The sequence below is a fragment of the Neurospora tetrasperma genome, assembly GCF_000213175.1.
Source record: "Neurospora tetrasperma FGSC 2508 unplaced genomic scaffold NEUTE1scaffold_1, whole genome shotgun sequence".
Lineage (NCBI taxonomy): Eukaryota > Fungi > Ascomycota > Sordariomycetes > Sordariales > Sordariaceae > Neurospora > Neurospora tetrasperma.
Window position 1 is genome coordinate 5,986,531 of NW_009799099.1, and position 13,636 is coordinate 6,000,166.

Genomic DNA, 13,636 nt, shown 5'->3' on the forward strand with positions numbered 1-13,636 from the left:
GTATGTACCTATCTGGACCAAGATCGCCACAATGAAACGAAGGATATAAAGACGACAGCCAAAGAGAGTGAAGAGATGAGCAGACGCTATGGACTAGGTAGTCGGCCTAGGCAATGACTGGCCTCTTGTCGACGACCCGTGGTCCGGAGCTTCGGGAGACTGGAATGACGAGAAAAGTGGGAGGAGGAGACTGGACCTACTATGGACTCATGGAGGAAAGACGGGAGTGAGTGGAAGGAGGAGGAGCACCACCAGTCCAGTCCAGTTCAGTCCAGTCGCTAGGTCGCTGCCTCTCGCGTCGTCGAAAAGGACTCGTTCCCTCGTCGACGGATGCACCACCGACTCTCATAAGTGGAGCAGCCTAACGCAAGCACACCAAAGCTAGGGGTGGAGCCAAGACATGCCCCAGACAGCCAATGGGAGAGAGGCTCTCTTTCGAATCGGGAACCAGCCCCGCCATGGGTTCTTGACTTCTTACCAATCGTTCCCAGCAGTCAGAGAGTGAGACCCTCGCCGACGATGTTGACTGGATGCTGGGTGCAAGGGCCTCATGTACGGTCTGCTCAAGCGAGCTGCAACTGTCAGTCGCTGGCGGCACCGCGTGAGCTCGAGTTTCCGTTTTGTGAGAAAAGAAAGGACCCCACGCGTGTGGCAGGCGCTACAGTATGTACCAACGCTACTTCTTAGAAAGAACCCCAATTGTCAATGTCGACAGGTTTCAGAGGCAAAAAAAGGCAAGAGGTAAACAGTCCAACTCCACCGCGATGTCCCATCTCGTCCGGTTGTTCGCTCCTGTGAGTGCTGTCATCGGAAAGCCCTTGCAAGAATAAACACTTGCAACTAACCTACCTCTAACCGGGGTTTTTGTTTACCTCCATCGCTTTCCACTAACTGAACAGCCACAGGGATAGAGGGTGTCTGTTAGTTGTAAAGGCTGCTGGTCGGAAAATGGGGGCCCTCAGTCAGTCTCCAGTCAGAGTCAGGAAGTCCGTCAGACAAGGAACCGAACCGGCAGCGAGGCAAGCCTCATATGACAAGGGTCCCAGGTGCCGGGGGGGTGTCTCTGCCACGTAGACACCAACCACCGCCAGGAAATGTGCGATGAGTCGCATTTGTGCCGTTCTGGGGAGCATTGATGATCGGAGATTTGATACCGACGGGGTTTTCCTGGCTGCCAAAAAATCACCCATCGACCCCTCCGTGAGTTACAGTGTTTGCATGAAAATGGGGTGAAAATGGGCGAAATTAGGAAGGAGGGGCAATCCACGGACGCGCGAACAAGAACGAGTCGGATTCAATTTGGATACGACGACAAGAACACACTAGTAGTTCTAGTATTATCAACGACGACCACCACGCAAGAAAGGTGGGTATTGGTTGTATATCTCGGGCAAAGGCCAACCTCATCCCCCACGGGTACGCGTCCAGTGAGTGTCTCCAGACTACAGTACATATCTACACACTACAGTACCTTACCTATCTCACCAAACGGCGACGACTCATCGGCCGCGGGCGAGATTCCATTTCCATTCTCACCACATTATCGACAATGTAACGCGCGTCTGCACGACTGGTACTGTACCACTCAACCGCATATGTAGAGGTAGTATCTTATGCATACACAGATACGCCAAGCATTCGCAAGCATAATCGCCTTCCACCTTCCATTTCCCCCCTCTCAATGCCCCCCCTCCATGTCGTTTTCCATCCATCCCCAGGCCTGTCAGGACCCCGGAAGATCACAAAACAATCACCACCAACCACCGATTGTAGAAAGATTTTTTGCGGTTTTGCAACAGGTCTTGGTACGGGTATCCCGGACAGCTCATTGACTCGCAATTGACCTCTCATTGCTCTCGCCCGCCCTCCCGGCATGGAAGGCAATATCCGATGTACGAGGCACGGAAGACGCGAAGCCATGCGAATTGAAGTTCGGCGTCTAGAGGGCGGGTGATGGTGTGTACACTAGAGGAGGGCGGCATTGGGCATTGATCTCAGGGGTCAAGACACACCGATGGCAGCCCTCCTGTGTGCAACAAGCATACCATAGAGGCAAATTAGATGGTGTGGGTGGGAGGGCGGCAATGGCGCCTCCTTGGTCAGATTGTGTGTGTGTGTGTGTGTGTGTGTGTGTGTGTGTGTGTGTGTGTGTGTGTGTGTGGCTCGAAAATGTGGCCTCGTAATACTGCCTCGTTGCAGAACTTCCGTCGCAACTCGTGACATTGTCTCTGGTCCAGGCGAAGCAAAACAACATATGCCGAATGGTCAGACTGGGCATCCAGATCAACCAAAGAATCTGAGGCGTCGATTTTTCTCTTTTCTTATGGAAAGCGAAACATCTGGCACTGGGGCGTCTACGGTTGGACAATGGCAATCTCTCATCGACATCGCCGCCATGCAATTGCGATCATGATCTTGAGAGCACACAAGTGCGTGCACGCTGCTGACCCCAACGACGGCAAGCGTTCGTTCGTTGATATCGCCGCAGAATAATTAATTATGCCCGCCGACAAGGGTTAGGGTCCAATTGCAGGGTTAACTTTCCGCTTTCGAGCCGCTTTCCCTCTTCCAATGTTGCAGCGCTAAAAAATGGTAGAATGCCGCCTTTCCGGGATTCTCAGACGACAAGGAACCTCGACCGGGGTTGTTGCGTGTAAGTCAGTGCTGGGGGACTGGAAGGGGAGGGGGTCGAACAACGGCACGGACAGGGGAGTTTTCTTGCTTGTGATAGTAGCAAACTACATGAAATGTTGACACCGCTTGCTGACAAGGGCGCGCGCGACATGGAGGCATTGTTGCAAATCCCTCTAGCCACCAACCAGACGAGTGGCACACGTATTGGAGACCGTTTGCAATGATCAGCAGAGATTGAAGATGGTGAACAGCCTCAGATGATTTTTGGTGGATGGAGAATGGAAGATCAATCCAATTCCCATCAACCGATGAGAGCACGTGGAGACTTGTGAGACGCCCCCCCATGAAAGCCCATGACGAACGGAGGTTTTGAGAGGTTTGAAGAAAACATCCTGGTACCCTGATGGTGGCTTGGTATTTTGGACCGACCGACGGCTTTAACATATGGATGGAGCAACTTCAGCTGGCACTATCAAAACAACCCCGAAACAGCGAGGATCCATTTTGTATCAACCGAGTATCAACCGATCAATGGAGCGCATCAAAACGACTTACACGATAATAAATGGATCCCGCCTGAACGGAGCTGCTAGTGTAGTGTGTTCATCCACCAGCCGCGCGAGAAAGACAAGACATCAAACGATGAATGGAGTAGTGTAAACAAAACAAAAGTTCCGAGACACCAAACGAAAGCATAAAAAAAAAGAAGGATGTTCCATGATGTGGCTGGTAAGCTGTCAACCCTTTATCCTATAAAAAGTCAAGACATGGATGGACATGGGGGCTATAGCATTGTCTTTCATCATGAAGATAGCTCTGCACACTGCACTACACTCACCTTTGTCCGGACCTCCCCTCCTCGGCATTTACCCTTGACCCTTGTGTCAACCTCCTACGCTACTCAAAAGGGTTCAAAGATGGTTCGGACAACCCATGATGGTTCACCCTTCAAAAACACCACTAATACAAATGCGGGGAAAGTGGGAAAAACCTACCTCTGTAGTGTACACCATGCCAGCTTGAAACTGCGCGAATGGGGTCCCCTTGATAGTTTCGGAGCTACCATTCAGTCATCCTTGACCATGAAGTCTGGACTTTATACGCTTCCTTGTCGTCCTGCGAGATGCGAGCGCGCTACACCGAGCTGCGACCCGCGAGTTTGTCAGTCGGCTGGGGGGTCCAGTCGCTGTCGGATGGACCCTTGAGATTCTGATGACAGGCATAATCATCATCATCATCGGCATTGCCTAATTCTGCTTCCATGTAAACACATGCCCCTCCATTCTCGGAATATTTTTTTGTCTTGGTGCTCGTGGTAATTGTCGTTCTTATCAGTCTCTCTTCAGCTGAGGTGCTGGGGCTCTGTGAAGTCTTTCCTATTTCGCACTAACATCTTTATGAAAGCGGAGACCCTTAACAGCTGGGATGTGGACGGCGGGACAGGGATCGGCCCCCCCTACGGTAAAAGAGAGGGACCTCCTTGAAAGATAAGGTTACAAAGTCAGACACCGAAAGGGTCTCCGGGTGGTGGTGGTGGTGGTGGTGGTAGAGGTGAAGGAGACCACCAAGGTTCACCACCGGAGCCGACACGCTGGCCGAGGAGTGAAGGGCCGCCGGGAGCGAGGATGGAAGACCCTTGTTGTCAAAGACAAACACACATAAATGAACCAGTCAGAAAACAAGGAAGTTGCGTTCGATGTGATGTGGACTGGGACACTGAAGAAAAAAAAAAAAATCGAAATAAAAAAAGAGGGGTCCTCCTCCATCTGTCGACTTGGCCGTCAATGCGAACACCATGATCGTGATCGTGCGAAACACACATTGATCGTGGGGCGGCTTATCAACAACATCCAAGACAAGATACATCGGCTCCGAGACCCTTCGCACACAACCACTTGGTAACTAACACGGGAGATCCACCCGAAGGAGTCAAAAGTGTGTGCAAAGGGTTCAATTCTAAACACATGCCAAGCCAAAGAAGCAGACCAACGCACTGCATTGCATCTTGCATGTCATTGCATCAACAACAAAGATTGGACCATTTCTGGTTGCTTTCAATGAGCCGCGTGATCACGGGTCATGAAGCTATGAACTCACCTCGCGTCAACGCTAAACCGTCGAGCGACGACGGAGCTCTGTACGGGCAAGTCGGCGACGACGACGACGAGGTCGAGCAAGGGCCAGCATCACCTAGCGGGCAACGTTCTGGTTGGTGCAATTGCTCCGGCGCGGCGCCGGTGTTATCCACGTGCATCATCCATCATTCACTTTTTTTTCTCACACCGTCTGGACGTGGGAAGGGGGATTGCCAACGGGTGGATTGGTGGACCGCTTTCTTGGACAGGGAAAGCTTGTTGCTTGATGAAGAATGACCCCGCCGAGCTACGCACCCGGACTACCTTGATGGGGTTAGTTATTTTTCTTTAGTCGTGATAAGCCTCATTGCTAGCTCTCGAGCCAGTCGAGAGAAGTGCGATGTGCGCCAGCGATGGCGATGGCGATGGCGACGGCGCTGGTTGCTTGGCGGTGGACGATGTGGACGATTGGATGATGCGGGACTATCAATCTCAACGATGTCGGTGGCCCGGTGAGTGGCCTTTGACTGACGATTGCGATGCAAAGCTCACCAGTCCAGTCAAATCGTCAGTCAGTTGCAGGAAACTAACAACCAAAGTCAGCCTCGAGTAACTCCGTTCGCCCCGTATGAAGCTCCAGTCCGTTACACAAGAGCGGTGCATGGATCCCGTTGGATAAGGTGAGACACATTCAAGCACCAGATCGGGGAATTACCTGCGTAACAGAGGTCACGGACAGATTGTGGCATTGTGCTCGGGGACCGCCAAGAGTGACGATCCCGTGATTCGGATCCCGTGCTGCCCCGGTCTGGGAATTGCCCGCAGCAGATAATGTGAATATGTGATGGTTTCCCGGGCCGAAGTGGTAAGCTGAGGTGATTGATGAGGATGATGGAAAGCTGGACCGTTGGTTGTCGGTCGTCGTTCTATGGCCGAGCGGGGTCGGTCGGTCCAGCCAAGGCCAAGCAAGAGAAAAGAAAAGAGCAGGCAGACGACCCGAAAATGTGTCACAGAGATCTCACTGGATCTCGGAGCGGGAAATCTCTATGGAGCTCCAGCTGGAGTCTAGTGGAATCGTACCACAATGAAGCCCATTTTGACTTTGGCATTTCCCGGGCAACAAAATCTGGACAAGGAACCCAAAACCTGGCACAACCTGGAAGAACTGGTGGAGTGCAAGATGCAAGAGATCAGATGAACTCTTGGTTTTTTCCTCTTGTCCTTAAAAACTGAAGGTGTTCGTTTCATGTTTGCAGAATCATCAGCCGTCCAAAGTCCAAACATCGGATGCTCGGAGTGGGCCGTGCGCTACGGTCGCTACAGGCGGCAACCGTGCGATGCGACGTTCTCCGGCGAGCGGCGTCTAGTGTACATACAAGTCGGAGACGATGATGACATCAGATCGTTGCACGACAACTTGACAACCAACGGCTGCACCATGATGAAGACGTCCAACGACGACGACCATTGTTGGTTACTCAGTTCGTTCCTGTCTCCTTGGATGCCGTCGAACGAACGATCCGATGTTAAGGCGGTCAATCACAACAACAGATGAGAATGTCAATTGCCGATGGGAAGGCGCTGTCCAAACTTGAAAGTCACACAGCACAGGAAGCATCCACCACCCGTCTCCAATGCGACCACCGTGATCCAGACCCCGCATTCCGCAATCCTGCAGCGGAGATATCTTTTGTGGATGACTCCCCCATTCCACTTTCCATCAGCCCAGGGCTCAGACGGGAGGCTTCAGCAAAACCGAACCCGATACTGACCCTAACCCTGATTGACACCTTCAACATCACTCATTCATCTTCGGCGTCCTTTGCAATTTCCCCCAATCGCTTGACTTGTCGAAGTGCAAATTGCAGGGCGCTTGGCGTGTCCTTTCTGGTGGTGGCACCTGCCTTGCTTGTAGTAGCATTGGAGACGGAGGCCATCAAGGTGCCCAGCAGCCACCCGACCCCATCAACAGCGCCATCAGCAGCGACGAGATGGACAGAGCAGGACACTTTGAGGAGGAACATTGTTGGATGAATGGGATGGCTGGGGCGTTCACGGCAGGTTAACGCCCATCGGAACCGCACAAAGATCAAATACCAAACCGATTCCCCTTGTTCCTCGCGAACCACCAACCCAGTTGACTATTCCCTGATTCCCCATTTTGGTAGCAGACCTGTTGACCTTGGAGAAACAGTTGCCTCCAGTGAGCAATTTAGAAGGCAGTGATTCCACAACCGACGTAACCGTAGAGAGCCAAAGCCCAAGCTCAAGCCGAAGCCCGTCATCGAGCGTGATTCGAAGCCTATAAAGGACGCGAAGTTCCAGCCTGCATCCATGAAGCCCTGGGCACCTCACAATCTCTGCTTGCGATACCCCGGGCCCAAAATCCAAACCACGAAAGACCTCGAAGCCTGCCCTCCAGCCTTCAAGGTTGGTGGAAAGGATGCCAAGCTCGAACCACAGCCCGGAAAGGGTGTCAAAAAGGGATGGCAAGACTGACTCTGAGCCTGGAAATAACTGCGAAGCGAAACAGCCACGGCCTGGAGAGGACTAGAAGCTGACCGAGATAGTCTGGATGGTCAAGGCTGGTGTTCATACGAAGAGAAGAAACAGCAGATTGGAGAGGGAGGGGAGGTTGACTTGGGCCTGGAAATCGACGTCTCCGCTCCTTTGAACCCGGAGATGGGTCGAGTCTTTCCCTTGAGGCAGCCAAGTAGGGAGTTCGGCGCTGGCAGTGTTCGCTCCAATTCACTGCTTCACAGAAATACTTGTACTAACACCATTGGGCTCCTGAGATTCCGAACAAGAGTGTTGGTGGGAGTACGCAGTACCAACAGGGTCTAATGTGAGCTTTGCTCCTACCGCGGGTGTCTACCCGGGTGTTTGGGCAAGTACTTAGAGTTATCCTATGGGGACACTGGTGTTCTTGGAGCTGTAGCGGTTTCCCTGGATCCCAAGGTCCAGTTGTGGTGGACGGGACTTTGATCTACCAACTGACGGAAAAGAAAAGAGGGTAATGTAGAGGAATATGCTATAATTTCCCACCCACAAGCTTAGCACGAACAGCCGCAAATGATACATACACCGAATTGTTCCCTAATTGACCATGCTCTCAACCTGTTTGTCTGGGCACCTATGCGGAGAACTGGCAAGCCTGGCTCAATCTACTCAGAACAAGCTCGCGACAAACATCGGTGTTCCTCCCAAGTCCAGAACTGTGACTTGAAGCGTTAACCAAGGCGATAAAACCGCGGTGAATATCACAGGACTACGACCAACACTCCTCCAAGGTTCACCGCGTATACGCTCATTACTAGGTAAGTAAGTAATAGAGATCAAGAATGAAAAACCTCTTGCTCAGGAGTCCTAGACTTCTTTTCAACATTGCCTTTTCATCTTCTACCCTCGATCTGAACACAAGATACTCCCTATGACAAAGCAGTACAACACTTTCACGCATTCAAATCTGATCCCAAGGACTATATATCCACTATTATCAAGAAACTTTACTGTTCATGTGTCTCCCCACCTGGTACTTTCCTGCTTTCACTTGCAAGTCACAGCAGAGTAGGTAGGTACCTATGTGTCTTCCTACCCCATTCCCCCAGAGACATAAATCTTGATGCACCGCTCGTCCAGCAAAAGTGCACTGGTGAAGTGGTAGACCTACCCACGCTTTTCTTTTTCTGCTTTGTTGTTTTCCGAGCTCTGCAGAACAGACATCGTTTATACATCTCCTCACCTCAGCTGTGAATGTTTCAGTCTACCTATACAGCCGTGGACCTCAAGTGTGAGGTAATGCGAGGGGTGGGTGAGACGAAGAGGAACGCGATGCACCTAGGTACCTACCTCTACCGTAACCAAAACCTGAAAGCAAAAAGACAGAGACAAAAAAAAAGGTAGAGAAGGAAAAAGAAAAGGAAACTGTGCAGTCCGGGGGTCGAACCCGGGATACTCAACTCGGACGACTTCCGTGGGGACCCCCAGCAGTCGTGTCAGAGGGGCGAGCGTACTACCACTATACTAACTGCACTTTTTTTTTTCTTCCTTGTTGAATGGGACTCGGGGGGGACTGCTATATGAAGGGCCGGTAACAGTTAGAGCAGTTAGAGGGAACGCGGGGCAGGGACGTGGACATGGAAGGTACGCAGCGGTTGGCTGGGAGAGTAAGGGCGGGTAGATTACCGTGTACCTTACGCGTCGGGTGTTTGCTTCCTGTGTGCCTGGTTTGCGGTGTCCAGTCCGGCGGTATTGGTTACCAAGTGGAAGGGGGTGGGTTCACGACTGGAAGCCAAAGAACAGAAAGATAAAAACACGTTCACGGCTTTCTTGTACCAAGGTAAGGAGATCTATGTAGTGATAATCAACTACAGTAGCGTATCAAGACACGCTCGCCCGGAAGGCAGAAGATAATGCATACCTAGGTAGATGAAAGTGTGGTGAAGTTGAGTGAAGTCCACCAGAGATTCCGCAGGGTCCAGCACCCGTCCAACCCGTAGTGGTTTTGTCTGTACCCATGGATAAGGCAAATGGTTTTCCTGATGATGAAAGGGGTATCTCATTAACTTCCCGCTGGGGGTATGTTTCTACTCATGACTTATCTTTACAACAACTGCAACAAATGGATCACCTGTTGCATCAACGTGCCACCTCCCAGCAATTAATCCCACCTTCTCCCTGACCTAACGACGTAATGCTTCCACCTTCCACGCCGAAGATGTCCTCACACCTATTCCGTCCTTCTCTTATCCTCCTCTCCTTTTTTCCCCCCACATAGGGTACCATCTCTCAGAACGTCCCATCAACCATGATCCCCATGAAACTGCTGTCCATTCCCATTCCCATTCTGATTTCCATTGCCCTGCCCTTGTTCCTGTTCCTGCCCTTGCACCGTCCAGTCACCACCACCGCCCAACCCCATCGGAAATGGCGACAATCCCAACCCCCACGCGTCGGGAGCAAAGAACTCAGTCATGCCCATACCGACCCCGCCGAAATTGATGCCGTTCACATTCAGTATCTCTTCAAAGGCGTTGGAGCCGGTGGTTATGGCGGAGGCTTGGGAAGGTGCAATACCTGGGTTTACACCACCTGGACCTACTTGCAGTGGGGGTGGTGCGGAGCTCGAGAGGGGTGGAAGCATTTGGGATGTTGGTTGTTGTGCTTGTTGAGGATGCGGTGGGACGGGCGGTGCCATTGCTGGTTGTAGCAGACTTTGAGAGGGGCTGAGTTCGTGCGGGTTGTTGATCAAGGGGATGGGACCGGCCATGGCGACAAATGGTGGGCCGGGAGAGAAGGGCGCGGGAGTGGTGGGTGTTAGGAGGTCGTTGCGTCGAGGAGTCTGGGGAACTTGTACTTGGCTAATGGGGAGGCCTTCGGCTAAAAGTTTTTCGATGTCGGTTTGCTTTGTGGGTGTTAGCGTCGCCCATCTGTACCTGGCTGGGTGTAGAGAAAGTGGTGGGAATGGAAGGAAAAGCAAAGGAAAAGAAAAGAAAGGTAAAAAGGGGCAAACTCACAATAGCCCTGCTCGCCGGCCCCGGACACGCCAACCTCGCGACCCTCAAACAAACACTGACCATCTCCCTCACTCCCTCCGCCGACGGAGCCGGCGACTGACCCCTTTCGCGAGTTTGAAACGAATGATACAACACCCGTCCACACTGCAAGGCGCACCCGGACAGATCCACATCCCCCAACGGCACACTGCTCTCTCCCAAAGCCAGTACTTGAGCAAACATATCCGCCATCGCGCGAGCGTGTCTATAACACTCTTGTCTTGCCCATTCCACCAGCCCTTGTCTTTGGCCACTCTGTCCCTGCCATTGTCCTTGTCCTGGAGCCGCGGGGCTACCAATAGCGCTCCCAGCCAGCTGCGCCAAACTACTTGCCGACAATGCCTCCTTCAGTCCTGGTAAGAAGAGTCGATACAAGTCCAAGTGGCACTGCCTCCACCAGACATGTGTCATGAAAAAGATGCCCAGCCTCGTAGAGTAGGACCGTAACCGGAGATTCGACTCACTCCACCGGAACGAAGGCGGCAGCCTCGCTTCGAACGAGTCCAGCTCCGCTTTGAACTCCGCGCACCTGAGCGGGAGTTGCATCAGCTCGTTCGGGTCAGGGTTTGGCCCCACGACGCGCAGCGAAAGCTGGAGGATCCGCGTCCTTAGCCAGTGCATACGGATATGCAAGGCCGTGAATCCCACAGCGTCGGGGAGCTGGATTGGTTGTCCGGATGGACCGGGTAATGGTAGGCGCAGTGGTTCGGTGACTTCCGGCAGATCGAAATCAAAGTTACGCTCGTTGCATGGCAATTGAACGCGGATTTGTCGTTCTGGATCCGGCCAGAGGGCGAGTTCGGTCTGCCCATTGGCGAACCAAGCGTCAATCATGTAGATGGACCACATGAGTCTGCGGCGGGATTCCTGGGCGAGAAAGCAGAGGGCTGGGTTTTCGACGTTTAGGCGGAGCACGTTTGCGAATCTTGAAGTAAGTGCGTGTAGCATGAAGGCTGCTGAGAAGCGTTTTGAGAGAATTCGATGCTTGACGACGATTACCAAAGCCTCGAGGCGGGTGATGCTTCTGTTTTCTAGTTCGGATGTGCAAATGGAGGCAGCCTCGTCGATGCATCGGTTGGAAAATAATTCTGGGTCGGCAACGGAGACGGAGGGGCCAAGGTCGGTTAGTAACGCGGCTATGCCGACGATGGCGAGCAGCAGGGCGCGGTCGAGCAGGCCGGCGTCGTAGCGTTCCATCAGCGAAGCGCGGTGAAGGAATGTGAACATAGGCAGGTGGTGGACGTGCCGGAAATAGTTGTCAAACGCGCGCTTGACTATCGGATCGTCGGGTTGGGGGAGGTCGATGCGGCCGGATGCTCCTGGGTTGTTGCTGGGGATGGGAGCGGGACTGGCGGTGCTCCGGCCACCTATGCTGCCGTTGCCATTGTGGTTCATGTCGTCGTCTAAATCTCGGGGGTCGTCGAGATGCATGCCGTTGCCTCCGTCGTCTAGAACCATTTCGCTGGCGTCACCGAGGGAGGAATTGTTTATCCCTGGTAGAGCTAGGCCTCGCTTGCCCTTCCTAAGGACACATGCAATTCCTAGAGCCCGACATCGTTCGCAACCCCGATACCCTCCGCTTCCACTTCCTCCTGGCCCGGATTTGTTGATGATTCCGGAGCACTTGGCTTTCTTGACATGACAACTCTGACAAGCCTGTCGGGCTCTGATCCTCCTTAATCCCACCACTGGTGCTATCGTGGTGGTACTGGTGGATGCGTTTCCCTCCGTCTCTGTTGGGGCCAGCCTGTCGACGGAGAAGGGTTCGTGGGAGGTGACTGGGTGACTAGCTCCCACGCCGGCGTTGATGCTCGTGGTGACGGTGGTGTTGGGGTCGTAAGAGCAGGTGAAGCCTAGCCGCTCGCAGTTGGTGCACTTGTCTGGCCGGCCATCGCATTTGACTTTGCGAGCGCGGCAGGTGATGCAGGTGCGTTTCTCTGGGCGGGAGCTGGGCCTGCCAGTTCCTTCCGTTCCATGCCCGTGGTTGGATCCGGGTGTGGGTGGTGAGCTCATGTTCATCCTGAGCGCGGAAAGCGCCCGGGTTTGGAGGGGCGCGTGACGGGTGTTTTGTCAATCCCTGGATGCGTCTTTTATGGTAAAAAGGGCGAGAAAAGAAGCTGGTGTCAGCTAGTGTTGATGATGGCCATCGGGTCGATAGTGTCCAGTGAGTGAGTCAAGGGCTGCGGCTTTCCTGGTCCTCGGCTGAGATGCTCGTTTCGTGTTTCCTCCGGGCGGTCAGTTCCGCGGGTGAGTGAGTGTCCGTGCTCCTCTTTGCGCCCTTCGATAGAGATATTGATATGCCGCGAATGACAAGCGCGTTTCCGTTGAGGTATATCGTTCCCGGTGAATTGTATGAAGGCAGGGAGATGGCGTGAAGCCCTCTCAACTGAAGTAATTCTTGATGGATGATGTCCCCAGACAGAATCAAAGGCTCTCTCGATAATGATCAGCCACCTTGATGGTTGAAAGTGGGGTTGGCGACGGGAGGCTGCGGACACCGGGCGCGGCCGGGAAACGCGAGCGCCAAGACTTGAAGTCTCCAGTTTTGACCCACTATAAAATCCGGGGCAGCCCCCCTGCCGCAGAGAGCCGCCCATCCCCCTTCCAACGACATTCCATTATTCATCATCACTTTCCATCCAAGAACGGTCGATCAAAAATGGGCAAAGTTGTCTTCCTGTTGCTTTAGCACCCGACGTCTTCCAGGGAATATCGCTATACATTCCGTTGCTTCAGTCTTTCCTCTTCGGGCTTTCACCTGTGGTATGGCAAGCGTTGGGAGCCAATCCTTCATCACCTGGTCATCTAGGTTGCTTTCCACTCGTTCGAAGCCTTGTGACTTGGGGCGCGCTTTCTTTTTTTACAAATATGTATTCAGCAGCATCTTTAACACGTTCACCTCATCCTTTATTTCCGCCCCTAGCCAAGGTGAAGAGACGCATGCAATAACCACAGAGAAGCCTTACCTTTTCAGCTGATGAAGACTCTATGGACTTTGTGTTTGTCTTGGAAGGATGCTGACGGCGGTCAGGGCCGGCTTGAGGCTTGACCAAATGGGCTCTGGACATGGACGATTGCCTACCTGCACAGTAAATGTACCTCCAGAGATGGGAATTCCACCCAGAGCGTCTGGATCTGCGCTCATCATCCGTGAGCACCACACGGAGACACAGAGACACCAAAGGGAAACCTCACATCGCACTCCAATCCCGCGGCTTCTCGTCCAGACCAGGGCTTCCACTTTCCAGCATGATCACATCTTCCCCCAAGCGGGACCCTGCCTGCACTTTTTCTCCCAACAACATGGAACATTGATTACGCTGCCTACCTCTACGTGTCTCTCGCGGAGAACGTACATCTACCAACCCCCCC

The 13,636-nt window shown here is 53.0% G+C and overlaps 2 protein-coding genes across 2 annotated transcripts; one reads left to right on the top strand and one right to left on the bottom strand.

Moving 5' to 3' along the window:
• Positions 1-5,207: 5,207 nt before the first annotated feature.
• Positions 5,208-7,391, top strand: NEUTE1DRAFT_144769 (uncharacterized protein; the record flags this gene model as incomplete). The annotated part of the gene is made up of 2 exons (XM_009850365.1): positions 5,208-5,221; positions 6,959-7,391. The coding sequence occupies 2 exons, from the start codon at positions 5,208-5,210 to the stop codon at positions 7,206-7,208; spliced, it is 264 nt and encodes an 87-aa protein (XP_009848667.1).
• Positions 7,392-9,246: 1,855 nt separating this feature from the next.
• On the bottom strand, positions 9,247-12,277 carry NEUTE1DRAFT_144770 (uncharacterized protein; the record flags this gene model as incomplete). The annotated part of the gene is made up of 2 exons (XM_009850366.1): positions 9,247-10,113; positions 10,226-12,277. The coding sequence occupies 2 exons, from the start codon at positions 12,275-12,277 to the stop codon at positions 9,511-9,513; spliced, it is 2,655 nt and encodes an 884-aa protein (XP_009848668.1).
• Positions 12,278-13,636: the final 1,359 nt, after the last annotated feature.